The sequence below is a fragment of the Amphiura filiformis genome, chromosome 4 (genome assembly GCF_039555335.1).
Source record: "Amphiura filiformis chromosome 4, Afil_fr2py, whole genome shotgun sequence".
Classification (NCBI taxonomy): Eukaryota; Metazoa; Echinodermata; class Ophiuroidea; order Amphilepidida; family Amphiuridae; genus Amphiura; species Amphiura filiformis.
Genome location: NC_092631.1, coordinates 63,359,144 through 63,382,816, shown reverse-complemented (window position 1 = coordinate 63,382,816; position 23,673 = coordinate 63,359,144). Strand labels below are relative to the sequence as shown.

Below are 23,673 nucleotides of genomic sequence, written 5' to 3'. Positions count from 1 at the left end.
ATTTATTTATTTATTTTTGCAAAAAAACAAAACAAAAGTTTCGGGCCTAATTTTAGGGTAGGTCGGGTTACGCCAATCAAACAATTTTTTAGGCCTTATTGTCATGAATATTGGCGTGGTTTCAGCTAAGACGAACACACAAGACGTAAGACGAATACCGATATGCACACAGATTATACGTCAAGACAGACAGCGCTTACAATGCGTGTATAATCTCGCCCATCGTATTTATTATCACGATTACTGGCAGGCTTCAGGCTTAGTCTTTCACATGGCATTTATGTACACCAATGGCCATGGTGCGAAAAGTATACAAATTCGAAACAAATTGAGGGCGTTGCTGTGGAGCAACACATGGCCAGGGCCTATCTTTGGATACCGGGGTAGAAAATGATGAATATCTCCCGTAATTTTATTATTCTAAAGAAGCCATATTTGCTTGCACTTGAATATATGTGTTGAAAGGATATGATAGTCGTTAGCTTGCGTATTGAGAAAGAACCGTGCGTATTGAGCTCAAAAACCGTCAAAAATTCTGATTTTATATGTGTACCGCTACCGTACCCCACCCGCTTCCGCCGTCTATGGTGTAAGAAAGCATTAATTTAAAATGGTTTTCACAGTGCGTTAATGCTTTCTAGTTCTCAACCCTCGAAATTGTCATTAAGGTTTTCATGCAATGTGATATTACTACACTGTTGACTTGAAACTCCTAAGCACTAAATTGCATAAGGTTACTTGGTTACTTGAAACATTTGTCAATTTTTAAACATAGAAATTTGGGTCGATCCTTCATGTAATTCTTTCGTGTAAGCTAATCCTAACCCTAACCCTAACCCTAACTCTAACCTTATCCCTAACCCTAACCTAACCCTAATCCTAACCATTGCCCTAATTTCGTGTATAATTACATGAAGGAGTAACCGAAATTTGATGGACTGTGCTTAGGAATTATACATGAAATCTTGATTTGAGATGGTGTTTTAGGATTTAACATGGTGCAGTGTATAGAAATGTTTTTAAATTTTATGCCTAAACAATGTTTTTACAGGGTATTGGTTCACAATTGTATAAATATATTTAATGTGTACGGAGCTCTATTATAAAATTCATGAGTTGAAGAATTAAGTTTGATCTCCTTAACCATTACAGGGAACGTTCAATAAGTATAGAGAATGATGAATTTAACAGCCTCGGGAGCATTTATAAATATTGATCGGTCCCTAAATGACGAACAAAATAATTTCCATCCAGGATTGATTAATTAAGATTAATTAATTAAATTAAGATCAATTTGAGTAACCGCGGATGAACATCCGAACCGATTACAGTTAGTATTTCATTGTTTTTGATGGATATTGCTTTTCAAGACCACCAACTGCAAAAATAAGTCAAAGTTCAAGAGGTTAAAATTCAAATTGCTCAAATGCTGTTGAAAAGTTCTCCAAATTATTCCTCTTGTCATGGCGATCCAGAAAAAGTATACTTTTACCTATCTATGACATACCCTTCTGAAATTATAAGCATAAAGGTCAAAGGTCATGATTTGACCTCCACATGGTCAAAACCTGAAGAATGCTCCGATTTTCACCAAAATAGTCTCAAATTGTTCATCATAGAAAATCCATGCAGAAAAATAATAGTTTGTATTGTGCATGATGTTTCCTTACGTGGGTACCACGGTAACATAGCAAAACAAATTATGTCAGGTCTATATATGATTTAATGGACATTGACCTTTGTCACCTTGTTACTATGGTAACGAAACATCCTAGCTATGGCAAACTATTCTTTTTTAAATTGTTTATAGAAGACGAAAAATTTGAGACTATTTGCATAAAAATCGGAGTGCTTTTCAGGTTTTGACCACTTTGGAGATCAAATCGTGACCTTTGACCTTTATGCTTATAACTCCAGAAGGGTATCGCAGATAGGTAAAAGTATACTTCTTCTCATGAACTATTTAGATCTATTTGGTTCAAGCAGTGAAATATTTTGAAAAAATCTGATTGTACAGTTCTTTGCCACCTAATTGCACAATAGCTGTCAAATGCACTTCGCAGGGCCGGATTTACCATAGGGCCAGATGGGCCCGGGCCCAGGGCCCTCAAATTTTTGGGGCCCCCAAATTTGCCCTGTGCAGGGTACATCTTCCATTTAAGCCGAAAAACACCATGTTAGGGTACAAAAAATGCAAAATTTTGCGCGCTTCGCGCGCACTGGTCCATTATCACTGATTATATAGCAAATTTCAACTTCAATTTGGGTAAAATAGTCTAAAATTGAAATTTTTTGCGCGCTTCGCGCGCAATTATCCTAGTAAAATCTAAACACTTGGCAACTTGAGAGCACATGCCTTCTTCACGATACGTTTGGGGCCTCCAAATTTTACAAATTATTTTGTGGGGTGCTTGTTCTTGTTATAGGGTCTACTAGTCCGCCCTTCTTAAGGAATCGGGTAGCAACGTTTGCACAGTATTTTTGTGGGACCTGAGAGAACATCAGACATATCGAATTGCATTCTGAATACGAGAAACGTCCTTCTGATATATTTTGATGCATATGTCTGATGTACTCTCATCTCAGGTCCCACAAAAAATATGCGAACGCAATCCGAGCCCTTAAGGTAACTGATACTGACATACAGAATGAGTAAATTGAACAGCATACAAGCAAACAAACAAACAAACAAACAAACAAACAAACAAACACATACATACATACAAAATGACATAAATATGATATCAGTTTGAGTAAACTTATATAGAGCTCCGTACACCAGCAAAATATGTATATTTGTTTAAAATTTAGATGAACGTATGGTAGTGCTAAATTGCTAAATATTGTAAGTGTTCATGCAGTATGTCTGCCCAGCAAACACAAAACGTTTCATAGAAAACGTTTAAATGTCGGATTATATAAAGGGTATAAAACATTTTAGTAACATTCAGAAAACATTTTAGTCTCGGTCCCAGCCGATTTGTGCTCCTCCGTTACAATAGTAACGGAGGAGCACAAATCGGCTGGGACCGAGACAAAAAAAATGTGTTGACAAAATATTTTGCAAACATGTAACAACACTTTGACAACATTGTTAAAATGTAGTTGTAGTGGTGTGTTTTTTCATGTAAAACGTTTTAAAAATGTTTTCATGACCTTAATAGGCCTATGTTATCAAAACGTTTTGACCAAAACCAAAACGCGTTTATAACGTTTTAAACACCATGTGTTTGCTGATGGGTGTCATGCTATATAGTCAGTGATAGTAAATAATTAGAGTCACCAAAGAATGCAATGGACGGTATTTCCTTGTTGCAAAAAATAAAATAAAAAGCCAAACCCAACGTTGTTCATGGGAGTGAATATTGTCAGTTACAAGGGTCGAAAATTTGAAAACGAAGAAGTGCAATGGTAAGTGTCCTCATATCGAGGAGTTGGACTTCATTTGACATCTTTTGAGGGGTCGGATTTACCTTTTGCTGGTCACTGTGACCTTGTATAGGCCTATCCTCAAATAAGTTTACCGGTAACTCCTCTTTCTTTAATTTTTATTTTGTACCCTCCCAAAATTTTGCCCGCCCTAAATCGTGGCCCGGGCCCACTGTGGTAAATCCGGCCCTGGTCTGGTCTGATGCAACTTGCAAGTTTCGATTATTTGTGGGGTCACACCCTCCCCTCCCCCTAAATACCACACTGACTAAAACTAGGAATGGTTGCGCCAAGTGTCTGTTATTGAGCCGGTGACATGCCTGTGATGCTAATTTACTCGACTCGGGACCTATCTGTAGGCCTACTGGCTTTGCCTGCTCCCCCCCCCCCACTAACCCAAACTAACCTTTTTGTGTTCCATAATCCCAAAACACAGATGTCTCCAAATTGAAATTTGAACAAGTTTGAAGTTTGACCCCTGTGTTGACCTTTGATTGACCCCTATGCAATCAGGGCCCGTTTAATTTTGGGAACATCTTGAATGTGTTTTGGGACCATCTAATTCTAAGGAACCTACAAAAATTAGTTTGGGTTAGTCCGGGTGTAAACATGGTAGTAAAGCCAATACAGGTGAACGGACTAGCTCCCTTCCTAATTCCTGAAATGTGTAGGTAGTGATTTGCGTTTTAATATAAACTGAGTTCAAAAAGAAACTTATAATTTTTTACAACTTGTGAATCACAAGGTCATATCTTAAAATAGTGTCAATCAAAATGAACCAAAATTACACACAGGATTACTTTAATACTCTACTCAAAACACATGTCAGTAACCAAGCAGTTGTCCAACTGACACAACAGCAAAATGCACTGTCATGGGACAGCTTCCTGGACTTCCTCCACTTTCACAGCCCAACATTTGGCACCCAGCACAAAAAATCTGTGAGAATGCACACAAGATCCTTGCACAGATGATAAAACGGTGCTGCTTTCTGCTTTTCATATACTTTTTTCATGAAACAGGGCTGGGCTGTGAATGTGGTCCAGGAAGCTGTTCCATGTCAGTGCATTTTGTGCATGTGTTAAGAGTAGAGTATTGAAGTAAACCTGTGTGTAATTTTAGTTCAATTTGATGGACAGGATTTCAAGATATGACCTTGTGAAAAATTATAAGTTTCTTTTTGAGCTCAGTTTATTTTATTGTAAGATATATTGTGAAACAAACAGTTGCCCTTCCACGTGAATGATGACCTACTTCGATCACGACTTCGATAAAGTTTTTACAAAATCGTTAATGACAATCCGGGAATGAGGCAATATAATTATAAGTACGGCACGCCACACCGGACATTAAACGCCGAGTTTTTAAAAGAAATGACGCCGAGAATGAAAAATAACGTATAGAATGAAAAAATTAACGTCGAGAATTTAATTTTCGACGTCATTTTTTCATTATTGGTGTCATTTTTTTAACTGGACGTTATTTTTCAAAACTCGGCGTTTAATGTCTGGTGTGGCGTGCCGTAGTATTACGTGGGATTCATGTTTATTGTTCGGTGGAAACCTTGATGTTGGTCAAAACATTTTGCATTATTGTTTAGCTTGGGAAGTGACTTGCCAAAGAGCGAGTTTCACAATTTTAAAGGCAATAACTGTTTTCAGCACACGCAACAACAATAAAAGCAGCTTTAAAATAAAGAAATATTAACAATAGTGTGTGTGCTGTATTCAATAATAACGTTCAAATTGTATTTACCTATAGCGCTACTAGGGTTCAAATAATTTGAGTTCTTAATTAGGAACCGTTCACAAACACTTGTAAGGGGGGGGGCCTGATGCAAAAAAATTTCATCGCGAAAATTTTTCGGGGCCCCCTTTACAGATCTCAAAAATTTCAGGGCCCCCCTTTTTGACATGAAAATTATGGGTCAACCCCATAGAAAAGCATATAAACTTAATTTTTCCAGGAAAATTTGTGGTCATTTTTTCAGGCCCTTAGGAGGGTCAAAAATTTCAGGGCCCCTTTTGCATCAGGCCCCCCCCCTTACAAGTGTTTGTGAACGGTCCCTTAAGGGCTCGGTCTCACGCCTTTGCACCGTGTATTTTTTAAGAAACTTCATGTATATCTTCAATACGAAAGGTCAAAAATTTCATGATTTGTCGGTTTTTCCACCCATGCACTTTAAGTACAGATGTTCCAAAAATTACAAAGTGGCCGTAAGCGCGTAAAACTAAGTCAAATAAGGAATAGTTTGCACTGTCTTGAATGGTTCGTTACTGCCAAAGTCCAACAATAATCGTCAACCCGATAGGCCCGATTGACCATTTCTACGTTTTCTACAGTCAGACGCACACGTTGTGCCGACTTTGAAGGCACGCAGGCTGCAGCAGAGACGCAGCACTACGCGCCCTCTTTTTCTCCTATTTCAGAAAAGTTGATCAATATATTGATCACGCATATTCGTTTGCAGCTCACATATCTAAAAAGTACTAAAACATACTCACGCTTCTAAAACTGATGTTCACAAGAAACTGTTGTTTACATTCTCGCTACATACTCTGCCTCGCCTTCAATTTTCGGTTCCGCTAAATTGGAGTTAGCCGAGCCAAAACGCCATCAACGGCGAAAAGGGTGCCAATTATAAGAATCGTCTATTTATGTTGATATCAAGGTTGATATGTAAAGAAGCCTTTACCCGTTAGCTTTAAGGGATCCAAAATGAGCGTTTATTGCGTTTCGACAGTATTTTTTGTGGGACATGAGAGTACCTCAGACCTATCGAATTGCATTCTGAATACGAAGCATGTCTTTCTGATATCAAATAATTTTCATTTTTTAAAATCACAATATAATACAAATTTTATGACAAATTATAAAAATTTGATATTTTTCAAATTTTTGATATGTAACAGTCCTCGAAGTAAATTATATAAATCTAATGATATATTCTTAAAGTGTATGTAGCAGGGAGGAAAAGCCGACGGTCAATTGAAAATTTTGACCTTTCATATTGAAGATATGGATTTTTTTCCCAAAAAGACCTAATTTTTTTGGTGTTTTGGGAAAAAAATCCATATCTTCAATACGAAAGGTCAAAATTTTCAATTGATCGTCGGCTTTTCATCCCACCTACATACACTTTAAGTATAAATCATCAGATTTATAAAGTTTACTTCAAGTACTGTTAAATATCAAAATATCAATTTTTAATGATTTGCCATAAAATGTGTATTAAATTGCGAATTTCAAAAATCAAAATTATTTGATATCAGAATGACATTCTTTATATTCAGAATGCAATTCGATATGTCTGATGTGCTCTAATGTCCCAAAATAAATACTGTCCAAACGTTCATACCCCAGCCCTTAATATAGTTAGGGCAAAAACCTCAATTTGGTGACCACTCTCTGGCTAGTAAGGTTTGACGATTGATTCGACTTCTATGGACCATTTAGAAAAAAATAGCCCCCCATGTCCCTCGCGAAAATCCCGGCATTTTTCGCTAGAGGCCAAAATCCAAAATGGCCGCCGCCACCATTTTGAAAATTTAAGTTTTGAACCAGAGCACCTATGATCATGCACAAAGACACTTTTTCGGATATGTCGAGTACAAGGATTCCGATTCTGACATTAGTTTGACATTACGGCATCATTTTCACCCAGAAATCCAAGATGGTGGCCCGCACCATCTTGAAAATTTTAGTTTTGAACCAGAGGACCTAAAATCGTGCACAAGTCGATCACAAGGATTTCGAATCTGACAATACGTTGACATTACGACCTCATTTTTACCCAGAAATCCAAGATGGCGACCGCCAGCGCCATCTTGAAAAAATAAGTTTTGAACCAGAGTACCCAAAACCCAAGTCGACCCCAAGAAATCCGAATCTGACATTAATTTGACGTTATAACATAATTTTTGCACAGAAATCCAAGATGGCCCCATTTGGTAGCGCTTTAGGATCATGAATTAACTCCATTTTTTTGACATTTGACATCTTTTTTATTGACAACATAAGTCATTTATCTTTTTGGAATAAAAGGTAGCCCTGAAAAGGGCTGTTTAGTTTGTCTTTGGTTCTTTTGAAGTGAGTTTACTGGGCTGCTCTGCCCTCTACTGGTTCACTTCCTGAATACAGGTTTCAGCCCTAGTCCTCATTGCATCAATTGCATTGCGTACCAACCTTGTGCGCCGGATATATACTTGCCAATAATACGTAGTAATACGTTTGCGAAGATCTTGGATTTTGCCTCAAATGAAGAAATCAAGTGGTGTGAAGTCTGGTGATCTTGCAAGCCACTCCACAGCATGACCCACCCCAACCACTCTGTTTGCTATCCGTGGACAGAGTGAAAAACGGGTACTTGTCTTTAAAAGGGCATATCTTCAAAAGTTGTGAGCCGATTGAAATAATTGTTTTGGTTTATTAAAGCTAACAATTAGAGGTTTCTTTCCATACCAAAATATATTTGATCAACTTTTTAACAATAGGCGAAAAAGAGGGCGCAATGAGGGCCCTTTTTTAGGACACCCTGTAGAAGGTGGCTTTTCCCTTTTAAGGGAGCGCGGTGGCCGAGCGGAACTGGCTCCGACTCATAATCGGAAGGTTGCGGATTCGAGCCCCGGCGACGCCATCGTGTTGTGCCCTTGGGTAAGGCACTTTATCTCGATTACTCCTCTCCATCCAGGTGTATAAATGGGTACCAGCATTCTTAAATGCTGGGAAGGTAACAGACTCGCTGTAGAGGATGTGTAGCGACCCCCCCCCCATAGCAACATTACATGGAGGAGTCTGGCCCAATCGCCAATGAAAGAGAAATGGGCACTTTCTTTCTTTGAGTTTAATGGCGCCTTCAGCTACTATGGCTATTTGCGCCAAAGAGAGATGGGCACTCCGATCACTGTTTATATGGAGGATCGCCTCCTTTACCTTACTTACATTTACCTTCCCTTTTAAAAGGATGTTTTTTTTAATTAATTTTGGTGAACTTCTTGAATGTGTTTGGGGACCATCTAAGGAACCTAAAAAGATTAATGGGTTTGGGTTAGTTCCGGGGGTGCAAAGGCGGTGGGCTAGATCACAGTCATGGGTCATAACAAACATTGTCATTACAGCAATGCATTCAAAACCGGCTAAAGTTCTTTACCACGAGATTCTGAAAGTTGACATAACTTAAAATAAATAATATGAGAGTGGATATGTTTTTACTTCTTGTTTTAATAGTTTTTATAACTATACTTTTAATTGCTATGATAACAAATTAAATTGTCAGAACAAAAGCACCATTACTTTAATAGGACAAGAGTCCCCGAAACTAATCGACAGCACGTAGGCCTAAGAACCATGATAAAAATATCGTCGTCGTTTGACTTGACTTAACCCGGGGACTTAACCTTTTTAATATGTTGTTATAATGGTTTCATGGTTTGGCTTGGTTTTATTTCGCCTGGATTACTCAATTAGTGGATGTTTTAAGGTAGGTTCTTCTATGGGGCACAGGATCAGGGTCACATTAAAGTCAAAATACATCGCAATAATTTGAATACATATAATACAGACCGCTAAAGAATTTAGGTACCAGTTATTTTCAACTCTGTAGGTCCTAAACAAGCAAATAAGAGGGGCGGTCATGCTACTTTGTCCCACGGTAATGAATTTGGTCTCATTTGAAATGTTGTTCCTTCAAAACATAACTGTAAAAATATTGAATTTTTGAATAACTGTATATTGGCAGGACACTCTGCAGAGGAAGCCTACCTGCCCGTACTAGACGTGAACACATCATGGAAATTTCTGCCGACGGTGATGAAAACTCAAATGAAATTTAACAATGTACAAGAACATAGTCAAACGCAACTTATTAAATGGAAAAGAACGAAAGGCATCTACTCGACTGCGTATGGATATACCTGGCCTATTATTGTTTGAGAGTTAGGCCTAACTATGTTTTTCGGTGAAAAAACATGTTTTTTGATCGAGAAACCAGGGTTCTCAGCGAAACACCAGGTCTCTCTCGATTTGTATATCACAATGATATCATGAGCAATTGAAACCATTACTTCCACAATATCGATTACAATTGTTATACCGTGCAAGGAAGTACCTCCGAGTCCTTGTTCCAAATTGTACCAATTTCATGCCAAATTACAGTCGGTCGCCCCCGTGCGGAAACGTTTAATATCACTTGGATCCTGATGGTACCAGGCTCGACCAAAATGTTCAAGCTGGGCTAACAAAATCCTATGTATGCTGGCTTTTAGCATGTTTACGAGAAAAAAGAAGAGGAACTGGGTCAAAAATTTCTAGATTTCCTTACGTGTGTGTTTGTGTGTACAAAGTGCAGTTTCGTTCTGCTGAATTGAATTGGATACTTTCATTTTCAGGTAAGGGACCGTTCACAAACACTTGTAAGGGGGGGGGCCTGATGCAAAAAAATTTTATCATGAAAACTTTTGTGGGCCCCCTTTACAGACCTCAAAATTTCAGGGCCCCCTTTTGACATGAAAATTATGGGTCAACCCCATAGAAAAGCATATAAACTCGATATTTCCAGGAAAATTTGTGGTCATTTTTTTCAGGCCCCCCCTTAGGAGGGTCAAAAATTTTCAGGGCCCCCTTTTTGCATCAGGCCCCCCTTACAAGTGTTTGTGAACGGTCCCTAACGAGGATGAAACCAACTACAACTATAATAGAATATTGTTCTCGATTACACTTGTCAATCACTTGTATATAAATGAGTGAAAGTACACGTTATAAGCAAACTTTGTAGTGTTTCATTGCTTTCCTTTCATGCGGTAGGCCTATATATAAATACATAAAAGTATCGAGACATTTTTCCGACTTTCTAGAAAAACAACCTCCAAATAGTCGCATTCTCCATCAAATTCTGTATCGATAAAAAACAGTTCAATATTTAAACCATTTTGTGTCTTAAAAAGCACTACTAATACATCAGTTTTATGTGATTTGTTATTACAGGCCTACAGCGACCACCCACTCCCATTTTTATTAATTTACTTTGTGCAGGGTTCCGGAGCACGATTGTAACTCCCAATGTCGTGACTTAGGCTATACCTAGAGGGATGAGGCTGTGGGTCATGAAATGCCCCTTTAAAGATTCAAAATTGAGCTAATTTATATGTTACTTATGCTTCTAGCTTTCCCAGGCACATGTTAGGATTTCGACTCTGTATATAAAACGTAGAAGTTTCAACCTAACCTAAATCAGGTTGAAATTTCAAAGTTGATACAACGTTGAAATTTCAACCTGATTTCAACCAACTTTCAACGCAAAAACTAAGGCGGTACACGGTTGAAGTCCATTTGCAAATACAACGTGATTTCAACCTGATTTCGACGTCGACATTTCAACGTGATTTCAACGTCAGGTGTGCCAATGGATAATTACATTTGCATAAATTCACCTTTGCCTAAAGTCATAAACTAAAATAAATATAGGCCTAATACAAAAGTACTATTGAAATAAGATATGACGTGATATTTTATTATTTCTTGCATGTATAAGGGGGCTATAATTTTCTTCGGAATGGGGGTCCCAAATTTACAAAAAGTCGGCGTCAATAAAATTGTGACCCCCGCTATTTTTCTTTCCAAACATTTATGACCCTCCCTCCCCGCGTATATTTAGGACTCCGAAGAAAATGATAGGCCTTTAATTTACATAAATACCTTAGAATGGGACTATTCATTCTATAGGTCTACAGTTCATTCCAATATACATAATTTAATTATAATTAATTAGAAAAATATTAGCAGCATGGATATTATTATTATGATTGTTGAGTAATAATATTTGATGGCACTGTACCGTTAATATGGCCAATCCATTAGCTTTAAAGTACAATTCATATTTGTTATTGGCAATTGCAAATATCCTTCACATCGTCAATTTTTCTAAAACATTTCAATATTACACGTAGCTCTATCAATGATATAAGGAAGGAAATAAATTCTTTGCTACCAACTTCCTGGAATACAGAGCTTTATACTACTGCATGTGCTGAAGTGCACATGAAGAGAAGATATCTTACACTTCCCACAATGCATTTCTTCCATTTCAATTTACTGATTTGCTATCATAGCAGCATGGATCGATAGTGACAAAATACCTTGATGAAGAGAGCACATCCAGATCTTGCAAAAATATGTTTATTTCTTGACTATCGACCCATTTTTTTCTCAACATGAAAACACTGGGAATCTGTACAAAGTAATAGGAGTGTCATTTGATATAATGAGGTGATGCATTAAGTTGCAAAGGATTCTGGGAAGGTCAAGATACCTGCTCTGCATGAAGCATATCCCAGTAAAACACAAAACGTTTGGCAGAAAACGTTGTCGGGTTATATAAAGAGCAGGAAAACGTTTTAATAATATCCATAAACGGGTTTGAAAACTTGATGCAAAACATTCCAACATAAATATGTTATCTAAGAGTTGACAAAATATTTTGCAAAAACATTTTATAATAACATTTTGACAACGTATTTAAAATGTTGTTGTATAGTGTTATTTCATTTTAAAAAAAAACCGTTTCCATGACCTTTATAACCTGACATTTACATGTTATTATTAAAATTGAGCATTTTTACCATGTTAGTTGCAAATTTCAAAAAACATTTCCTAGATATTTTTATCTAGTTTTTTTTTTTCAAAATTAATAAAAGAACAAATTTTGCCCAAGAATTTTTTTTGTTACGTTGAACGAAAAAGAAGTGGGACAAAAAACCAGTTTTTGGGATTTTGGGCCAAAATGAGCATTTTGGCCCAAATTTGACATCACAGATGAATTTATCATCTGTGTATACTTTTATATACTTTAGACCAACAATTTTGCAGTTATGAGGCCCAAAAGTTTCCATAATTCCAGGGTTAAGACCAAAGCATTTTTGTGTTTGCTGGGTATGAGACCATAAACAAACAATTCTTTAAAAAGGAACGTTAGATTTCCTTGGAGGTTGACCTATCTAGCTGTTTTCAGAGTTCAGAAGAATTGTTGATGAGAGAATGATTTCGAGCCAAAGTTCTTGGAGCACCCCGTCGTGTCTACGTTGACGATAATTATGATGCCATGGTGGAATTAAAACTTACTTCATATAGTCAATCCGGTCTGAAATATGAAACGGACGAAGACATCCTTACATCCGTTGATGTGTTTCAAATTATGTATATCTGTTAAATATTAATATCCTGTAATTTCTTCCGGTATATGAATGTGACCCAAACACTGTAGTTATCTCCAACAAAGTAAATTGATATTTCTGAACTATGATAGAGCAACCGTTTTGCATCTCTGATGTCGGCTGCAGAATACTAATTAGCCAGTAAACACAAGCCGTTTTACAGAAAACGCTCAAATATGGGATTATATAAAAGGTATAAAACGTTTTAATAACATTTAGAAAACATTTTTGAAAACTTTATGCAAAACATTCTAACATAATGTCATTAAACGTTGACAGAATATTTTGCAAAAACGTTTGCAAAAAAATATTTTGCAAAAACATTTTGACAACAGTTTAGACCGAACTGTTATTAAGACCAAAACCAAGATGCGTTTATAACATTTTTAAAAAATGTGTTTGCTGGCTATATATTATGTGACATTAAGTAATACAAATTTCTTTAATATCATGTTCTCTATTTTTCCATACATATTTTCCCAGATATTTTCTTTTAGTGGATGTTCAGCAACTGGTGCCGTGTTTCGACGCATGGGTCACACAATTTCACATGTATGTGAAATTTAAAACGTTTGCAAAGTGCTGTTTCATCTTTTGGCTATATCATAGTATAATTGGTTCAAGATTTCGTGTTCGTTGTTTTTATTATCCCAGGTAGTTTCCCGCGCTTTGAGAAAGTACGTCTGCAGGATAGTCTTCTTTGAAATTCGCGCCATGCGACGGGTTCGCCATTTTCTTCTTCCACGTCCGGTTCAGTTTCCTCTTCATCAATGATATCTTCATCGGTGATATAATCAAAGAGTTCTTCAGATGGTTTGCTAATATGTGTTTGAAATGCAGGACGACGGGGTAGAAGTGGAGAGTCAGCGAAGACTTCTGTTTTCAATGAATGTATTTTCATTTGAATGTTCATCAGTTGCATAATGAGAGTTTGGTCTGTTTTGCGCATGTCCAGCTGAAAGGTTAAAAAAAACATGTTGAATTTATATATCTTATGAAATCGTTATATTCCTGGAACACAATTTTAGAAAAGGGACCCCTGTTGACTCAACGACATTTTACCCGGCCGCTACCTGTCTATCACTTTGACGTGGCATTTGACAGCTCTCATGACATAATGACAATGAGATGACACATGACACTGAGATTGACACTGAGATGACACATGACATGAGATGACACATAACAATGGGATGACATGTATGTACATCATGAGAGCTGCCATATGGACATTTTGGACATGAACACGGTGGTTTCATGACATGATGACAATGAGATGACACATGACACTGTGATGACACTAAGATTGACACATGACACAGTACCCACATTTTGGACATTAACACAGCCTTGACGTGCCATGTGACAGCTCTCATGATGTACAGACATGTCATCTCATGTTATGGGTCATCTCGGTGTCATTGTCATCTCATTGTCACTCGTCATCTCAGTTGCAATCTCCATTCAAAATAAACTTGCAATGTTTCATAGCATATTATTGTGAACCAGGAAGAACAAGAAAAAAAGTCACTCGACAATTATTGTAGGTTGTGTAAAGTTTGTCAAACCAAATCATAAAGACTTCCCCAAAATATCATAAATCGTTACAAAGTTTTTAGACCAATAAATGGTGGCACATCCCGCTTCTTTCATTAATTGCACATTATAAGAAATGTTACCGATTATTAAAAAGAAATGTATTATTATTATTAAAAAACATTATATTATTGATTTAAACAAACTGAATTAAACAGTGTATACGTAGGATTATCTGTTCAATGTAAGGAAATACGATGTATTGTTGGTCGAAGCAGCAACAAAAATGTAGTTCACAGCATCTTGCGAATGGTAGTGAGCTTTAGCAAATATTGCATTGCTCAATTCATAGCGAGCGTGTAGAAGAATTATATAAAAATATCACAGATATTCTTTTGTAGGTCCTGTGGTTCTTGAGTTATGTTGTAAAGAGGGCTGAAACAACAACACTTTTGTAAAACGTACATAACTCATTAACAACAATAAATTAAGCAGGTTTTCAAAGTATATGATTTGTAGAATGAACTTTTGCAAAACATCAAAGTTTTATTTTTAATAATATATTGATTCAGATAATGAAAATCGATTTTTTGTTTGGCTGCTTCGACCAACAATACCTCGTATAACCTTAAGGTGAGCGGGATGGCAGGAACCATATATCTTTTTCTACTTGCTTGCGGTTCTTATATGTTCGAACAATATATCAAAACGAAAATGTTGGGCGTTTCCCCCTCACTAGAAAAACCATGGGCATGGTGAGGAAATGGCATCCGTTATCTAGCCGTTAGATCTCCTCTATGGTACTATACCATTCCTCTTGTGTGTCAGCTTTATGTGTCTCAATTTTTAGTACAAACACCTCTAGATCATGCCCCTTCCGACTAGTCTTAACTTTTATTTCACGTAATTCTATAACGTTATATTATGAAGGATTAAATTATTAATAAGATCATATTATAAAATAATATAGATGTCTGTTATCTTTTAATCTTAAAAATTATTTCTTTTGACATGTTTGACATAATCAAATACGCCTTTCTTTCTATGTTAAAAATATTATGAATATTTCTGAAGCTATTTGTAATGACTGTGTTACTTTTTGTATGATAAAAAAGAAAAGTGAGAAAGTATCATGGATTATGATTGTAAATGATGACAACTATTCACTAATAATCCAATAATGGTGGATAATATTCATAACTATTAAGAATTCAATCAAATTTATGTGACTATTAAAATTAATGAACCGCGCATGAGCAATCCTCTTTCTCAACAATTCAGATCAACAATCGTAACAGCTCGTAACAATTTGCCGAGTTTTGTTCATCTAGGCCTATTCAGAATAAACAAACAAATTATTTCTTTTGACATGTTTGACATAATCAAATACGCCTTTCTTTCTATGTTAAAAATATTATGAATATTTCTGAAGCTATTTGTAATGACTGTGTTACTTTTTGTGAAGTTTATTATGATGTAAACTTTCATTTAAAAGGGCATTTCGTGATCCACAGCATCATCCCCCCACTTTTCTCCAAAAAAAAGTTGAGATTTTTATATCACTGGATACCTCTGGCTACATAATGTTTAGGTACCAAATATTTCTTGCAGATTAATTCGTTTAGCAAAAATATCGTGAAATGTGAATTTCGTTCTGGTATACCAGAAAGAAATTACAACAGTGGCCTATGGAGAAGTGTAATACACATACTAAAAAGTAATCATGCATATACTCGCAAACGCAAAATCGGAATCAACTGAAATTTTGGGAATAAGCTTTTTTCTTGGATATCTACTGAAAAATGTCACAAAATGAGGATAGGATCACGAAATCCTCCTTAAATTATGTCAAACATCCCTCAAATGAAAGCTTACATCACAAGTATTACTCAACTTTCCTGCTAAAACGCAGTGGCGTAACGTGAGTCATCCTATTGGGGGCATCGACCATGATTGGGGGGCACCAACCATGATTTGGGGCACCGGGACTGATTGGGGGGAACAAGTCATTCTTCGGCAACTTCTATGGGATTTTCTAAATTTTCAAGTCAATTGTGCCACGCTACGCCACTGCGTATTGCCATGCCATCTATACCCATACAGATAGTCCTGCATGTAGGCTTATGTCAAAATTTAGTAGTTTTGCCATTACCACTGGTTCTCTACTCGCTATTCCAGAAAAATACAGCACTCATTATTGGGAGGGGATTTAATTGAAAAAAAAACCAGGATGTTTTGCCAAATGAAACATAGCTAAATCCTAATCCTTTAGTCAGTTGACTCAGTTCTAACTGGCCATGCATGAAAGTCTAAAATTGTAATATTTGGTTAATTTTTTTTAAAATAAAGGGCTCAAATGCGTTTTCTCTATGCTGTGACAATCAAGCCCAAAGACTTGTACAAAGATTAATTTCAGGTTTTCATAACCAATTACCAATAAAAATTCCTTTAAAAAGGAATGGGGCGCCCAAATTATGTGAGCTTGGACGTGATATGGTGAATTCCATGGCATGGTGTTTAGATTTGGTCCCGGGGATTTGGTATCATAATGATTTTTTCTAGGGAAGAGTAGAAGATGATCAAATGCAAGACAAATGTGTTTGATTGGGGAAGGTGTATCACAGGACCGTTTTGGATGAAATAAATTGAATTGGAATGAAGCTGTCGTGTCAATTTGCGATTATGTGGGGGGGGGAGTTCAATTTTGGGGCATATTGTAGTGATGATATTGCTTTGGATATTGAATATTGTTGAATTTCGTTATGCAGGGGGGTATATGATGGATAGTATAGAAGAGGATCTACCCCTATGTTGACCAAAAGAAAAGTTTTTATGAATGTATAACCGAATTATAACGTCTGTGATACATATACATCATAACGTCTGTGATACATATACATCATCTACTTGCTAATACACTGAAAATCTAATAGAGATGAAGGATAAAAGACAATTACAGAACATTCATTCTTCAAAAGTAGCTATATGGGTATACAATGTTTACAAGATAAGAACGTTAATGTTTTGTACATGAACGTAACATCTTTGATACATAGTTGTTAACACACTGAAAATCTGACTAGAGATTTACAATTTGATGATATCCAAAAGAATACTTACTAACTTAGCATTGAAGAATTAAAATAATTACAGAACTTTCATTTGTTAACATACACGTAGCAATGATTAACAATGTTGAAAATACAAACGTAACGTTTTGTTCATAAACATAACATCCTCGACACATCTAGGATCCGCATAATTTGTTGATTAATGTCATAAACAGTCACAAAAGATTTATGGTCTGATCATTTTATCATTTTAAGGGGAACCCGATATTGTTCTAATTTCCATGCAAAAGGAGCCAGTTGTTTCATCCTTAAAACAAATAGGCTACACCATAATTTCCAATTACCCCATGCAGATAGATAAGACCTTGGTAAGATAAGCGTGTTAATTGTTATGTCACTATCACTATCTTGATCTTGATAAGATGCCTGACTTTGAAACTTTGGGTACAAAAACTCATACTCTGCAAGTTAGGTCAAATTTTGCACTATGATTGTTTATTTGAGCTTATTGGACTATGCCATTCAGATTAGGCTATTGTAATCTATAGTGTTGGTCACCGTCTATCGGGTTCTAAGAGGCGGTAAACTGGTTACAAAGGTCAAAGTGGTTACAAAGGTCAAAGGTCTCGATTTATTTGGTGTTTTTACAAATCCATTAATTTTGTCTTTTAAACAAAGAATATACGCACACCATTTTATCCTGTGCATAACAGAAAACAATAATAAAATCAAATCCAAGCATATTGTGGATTTATTTCTGAGCAAGGGCATAATTTTAGCAAAATAGCACAACAATTGCGGAGTAAATCTAGTAAGACTGAAATTAGAAGCTACTCACAAGTACATGCCAATATTGTGGGACGCCTCCGTAGAGGGCGCCCCAAAAATAACATAAACAAATTAATATTATGAGATAACTCTTAGATTTTGAATGCTTAGACTTTTGCCTTTAAATTTTGTGACTAGTAAGAAAACATGCAAACTTGCATGTGTTTGGCCCATTTTCCATCAGATTGCAAAAATATTACAATTTGACTTTTATCATTGCCTGTTAGAGCTAATGAGTAGGATTTAGCTATGTTTCATTTGGTAAATCAAGATAATTTTTTTTTTATTCTAAAAATTAGTGCTGTATTTTTTCTGGAATCAGGAGTATGATAGTCAGTAGAGTAGCTATACAGCACGTGGATACCTAACGTACGTCCGTGTAATTAAGTTTATATAATGCAAAAATGGGAGAACGATTAATTTTCAACACTTATTTCTGTAATGAAATCAATATATAAAGATGAACAAAATCCAAGAATACCAATAAGTATTACAAGTACACGTGAGCAATTTAGGAACTATGGAGGAATAATAAAAACATGCTAAAAATGTGACTTTTTAAAATTGAATATGAAAAATGCCATTTTTGGCCTAAATATTGGAATTTTTCGGTTTCCGTTCCTCTGAACTACATGAACAATGAAAATAACGGTAAACCTACCAGTTCTTGACGCAACCATGCGATAGATTTTTCCAGGGCTACTTTCCGTTCCTTCATATCCGCAGGAGAAGTAGATCTGTTATCACTTGGCTGCAGCAAAGAAGCACGATCATCCTGCTTAGGTCGATCCTTAGGTATGCTTACGTTTTCTATTGTCGAGTCTGTGTTACCATCAGAATGGCATTCAATGGGGTTGACATTATCTGCAGTCTCTTTGATGATGTCAAATGTTTCATTTTCTTCCGAATATGAATAACATCTTCCTGTAATCTGTGTGCCATACTGTAAAGTGAGTTCATCGTCACTGTCCACATATTCTGATGAAGACTTTCTTGGTGGCTTCTTAGGTGGCAGGCAAATGTGGTTGTTGTTCGAAAAATTGAGCTTTGCTTCGATGAGTTTTGTTTCTTCCATTTCTCAGTTGTCTATACTTTAAAGTATAGTTTTATGTCGCTTTTTGGTAACTCGTGACGTCCAAATTACACGAGGACTCCAAGGCTAAGTGCGATATTCGGTAAAATTATTGCCAAATGTAACACATTAATAAAGTAAATATTTCCCAACTTTATAAATGGAGCAGGTGACTGTGGTTCTTCATATAGCTGCACCAAGACACATTCACTGTTGACTGCTGCTTGCAACTCACGAGTCAACTGTTTCTAATCACAGACGGCCACATCCATTTAGCCCTTCATTATATACACGATAGACTAGTCACCGTATCAAAATGACAATCGGCATGACAATTCGGATATAAACACTTATCCGGACACTTATCCATGAAAGCTCCTCCAAAATTTGTATAAGCACTAATTTACCAATAATTGATCCAACAACCCTTGACAATGATGAGACAACGTCAGTCACAAGTTAATGACACACTCCATCACGCAGGTAAAGAGTCCTTAGTCCGCAACGTGACATCCCGTGACAGAAGAGGAAGGAAGGAATCACAAATTCATCATGGACGATTTTCATATCAGTAGTGGTATCGAATAATACAATTGAATTGGGAATATTATTTACTTTGCAAGAGAGGCGAGAGCTTACACACTTGCATGCATACTAATCGGACTACGTAACAAAGTAAGTTGTTAGCTTACTACTTACTTGGTTGAATACAATTGTATGGGGACCTTCAAATGGAGGATTGTGACTGGAATACTTGATATCGGTCGATGACGGAAGCAAACATTAATCACGGGCGACTGTAACAAACAATAAAAAACATTCTTCTTGATTAAAAAGAACATTTTTGCTATTGATTTTTGATTAGTTAAAAATATCTATTGTTTATATAGGATGTGCTACCGTACTATATTTTTTACTATAAATGTTAAAAATTGGTCTTTGTGTATTTTTACGTACTTTATATAGAGACTCACTTCTAGTGATATTGGTCTTTTTTAAATATTGACTAAAAAGGCAACAAATTCGAATTTTGTCTTGTTTTGGGGCAATAATTAGGCCTAATTACAAAAAAAAAAAAAAAAAAATCTTCACTAACAAAATTATTGTTAAACAAAAACAAAAACGAGTATTTAACATTTTAAACATATTAATTTAAAATATTTGTTAAATTATTAATTTTAAAATTTTAAGAGAATTATATATGTTAATAACGGTGTTATATGTTTATATTTAAAAAAATGTTCCTCAAATAGCTTCAAATAGTGCCAATATTTAAAAAACCTGTGCTTCAAATTTGATGTCTGTCATTTTTTTTTAAAGTCCCATTTGATATGTTTAAATGTCATAAAAAATAGTATAACATTTTTGAAAATGTGGATCTCAATGTGCAGAGAGTTGCCTATCTACTGATCTTTGATCGTTGCTTGACACATCTCAGTGAGAGGTTGAACTTATCCAGTAAACGTCTTTAAACCGTTTAAGGGGGTACCACACCCCTGTGGTAAATTTGTGACTAGGCCTATTTTTGCATTTTTCTCAAAAAGTAATAACACACTGGTAACAAAGGTTATATATATTATTGGGGCAAGGAATCCAATTACTACACTGGAATTTCAGTGATTCAGTATATATGATCGGAAATGAGGTACATTCTTGCGGTACCATTCTTGCGGTACCTCTTTTCTTATCATAAATAACGAACCGCTTGTCTTGGGTCACTGAAATTCCAGTGTAGTAATTAGAATCCTTGCCCCTATAATATACATAACTTTTGTTACCACTGTGTTATTAGTTTTTGAAGAGAAATGCAAAAATAGACACAAATTTATCGAGGGGTGTAGTACCCCCTTAAACTGTTATATTTGTTTTGTGTTTGCTGCGTATAGTTTATAATGTCAATTATACTGGTTTGCCAATGATCATGATGATGATAGCTCAATCTTAAGAGCTTTAGTTGGTTAACTGCATGGCCATAAAAGTCAACATTTAGTTTTGCAATTTGAGGAGAAAGATACCAATAACTGTTTTGCATATCTTATACCATTTTAGTCACAAAATTCAAAGACTTGGAACAAATCTAAACTTTCACAATTTGGAGTATAGGCTATGAGTTTGCTCATATAAATTTAATGGTGTATGTTAACTTTGATATTTGGTTATACATGTAAAAGAGATTTAAAAATAAAAGATTTTCCAAAATTTAAATTGCATAATCTGAAATTAGTCCTAGTAAAAGTCTTTGGGCTTGATGGTAACAGCCTACGAAAAACACCGTAAAACTAAAAAATATTTGCCCTATTACAAAACTGATTAGCTATGTTTCATTTGCCAAAACAGTATAATATTTTTTAGTCCTAATTAGTGCTGCATTTTTCTGGAATTCTGGGAGTAGAACAGTCACTACCTTCTCTATACAGTACCGTTCAAACTTGTGTAAAGCATGGTTAATTCCACGTATAAAACCTGCCAATTAAAGTCTAATTAGAGGTAATACTCAGAGATAACCGAAGGGCAAAATGAATTACCGATGAATGAGGAAGATACAAGCATATCACCTTTGCTATAAATAGATCCGCACGTGATCCTAATTTTTTAGTGCACGGTTTGCACTATGCACGTTACTGTTCTTCCTCATTTTTGGGACACATTTTGATACTAAAACTAAATTCTGTCCCAAAAACACTCAAACCGGAAAATAGGGCAACATTCAAGATCCTTTTTGTTCACGGACTGAACATTTCCCACACTTGAACCCACATCCTCATATGCACAGTTTATCCCTTACATACACTCATAGAATCAGGATGTAGGTATCATTTATGCCTCAAATCACTAATTTATTGTAAGATCAGTGCAGAGTAGGTTTGATATGAAAATGGAAAGTTGGAACAAATTACTATACACCTGATCCACTTTTGTTTGAAAAAATATGATCTTTAAAGTATTTTGAAACTCCATAGCTCTCAATATCTAAGCGGCTCTTGTTTATATGTTGTATACATTTGCTATGGAGCAAGCAGATATACTGCAATGCATGATGGGATACTCCCTTCAGCTGCTGTGCACCTGATCCGTAAACTGTATTTTTGAAAGACTCTTCTTGTTATTATTATTATGATTGGGTCTCGCCCCGGGTCTCGCATGCTATTTAGTTATAAAGTAACAGTCAATACAATGCTGCGTTCTTACAAATCCTCTTGAGAATTTTGCTTCAGAAGCTGGTTCCATCAGAACCCAAGTGCTTACACACACACCCCCACACACAGACAAACAAACAAACAAACAAACAAACAAAACACATCAAAAACAAACTTTCCTAACAGATGTTTTCTAAATTTGTGAAATATTTTTGATGTTTTATTAGGCCCGCAATGCTATCTTCAGAAGATAGCCGTTTGCGAGCGTGTTCGGAGAAAATGATGCAGATCGTAAATGATGCATGCCGTAAGTGGGCTCGCGCGTGTTCACAGAAGATGATGCATTTCGCAGCGGGTGATTTGCAAATCGCATCGTAAACGGTATCTTGGGTAGATAATATACAAACAAGCAAACAAACAAGACAGACAGACAGACAAACAAACATGAAATATAAAAAGAATATACCAAATGATCTTTCTGACTCGTCTCATGCTAAGTCTTATGATTTCCTTCTTTTTTTGTATTATTTCATTAGGTTTAAAAATGCTATCATCAGTAGATAGGCCTAACAAAATATATTAAACCTTTCTCAATTTCTAAAATGACAGTACTGAAAAACTTTTGTTCACAATCCTAAGTCAGAATATTATTAAATTATAAATTGTGTACGACAGCATTTCGTTTATTTCAATCAATATTTTGCTCTTTTGCTATCTACTAAAGATAGCTCAAATTTAATGCATTTTGTTATTTCCTATAACGAAATATATCGATGTTTTTACTGTTGTAATAGCGGTGCTATCTGCTAAAGATCGAAATAAAAATTTTTAGCGTTATAATATTTTCTCTCGATAGGCCTATAATTTTGTTACATCCACGTGTTTTTGCTATCTATTGAAGAGATGCCTAATTCAGATTAAATGGATGTTTGTCATTTTATTTTCCAATAATTATGACGGTCAAAAATAAACGTTTTTTTAAGCAAGTAAACAGGTTTAAAAGAAATCTTCACTGCTTGAAATTTCAATTTGAACTTCAGTAGATATAGCACCGGTAGGCCTAATTCTATTGTATAATATCAATATATCTCGATCAGGAGCACACGGTTCTATGGAATTCTGTGCTCAGCAGACAAAAATGAAAACATCATTTTATTTGATGCAATCTTCAATTTGACATTTTTACCGCATCCCGTGATTTCTAAGCTGTTGAAAACTTAATTTGAGATTTTACATCGATACATGATTTGCGCGATTAGTCCGCCAGAACAGCCTGGGTTTTTTTTTCTGCACATAATTTCATAAAACCCATCTCAGGTTTAATATAGCATCAAAGAAACGTATCTCAGACACACATTGGCTGAAAAAATGAAACAAATAAGCTCAATTTCGAC

At 35.8% G+C, this 23,673-nt stretch overlaps 1 protein-coding gene across 1 annotated transcript; it reads right to left on the bottom strand.

The window, feature by feature from the left end:
* Positions 1-12,242: 12,242 nt before the first annotated feature.
* Positions 12,243-19,624, bottom strand: LOC140151183 (uncharacterized). The gene is made up of 2 exons (XM_072173437.1): positions 18,732-19,624; positions 12,243-13,590 (listed from the first exon to the last, which is right to left on the bottom strand). The coding sequence occupies exons 1-2, from the start codon at positions 19,143-19,145 to the stop codon at positions 13,255-13,257; spliced, it is 750 nt and encodes a 249-aa protein (XP_072029538.1). The 5' UTR covers positions 19,146-19,624; the 3' UTR covers positions 12,243-13,254.
* Between the last annotated feature and the right edge of the window lie 4,049 nt (positions 19,625-23,673).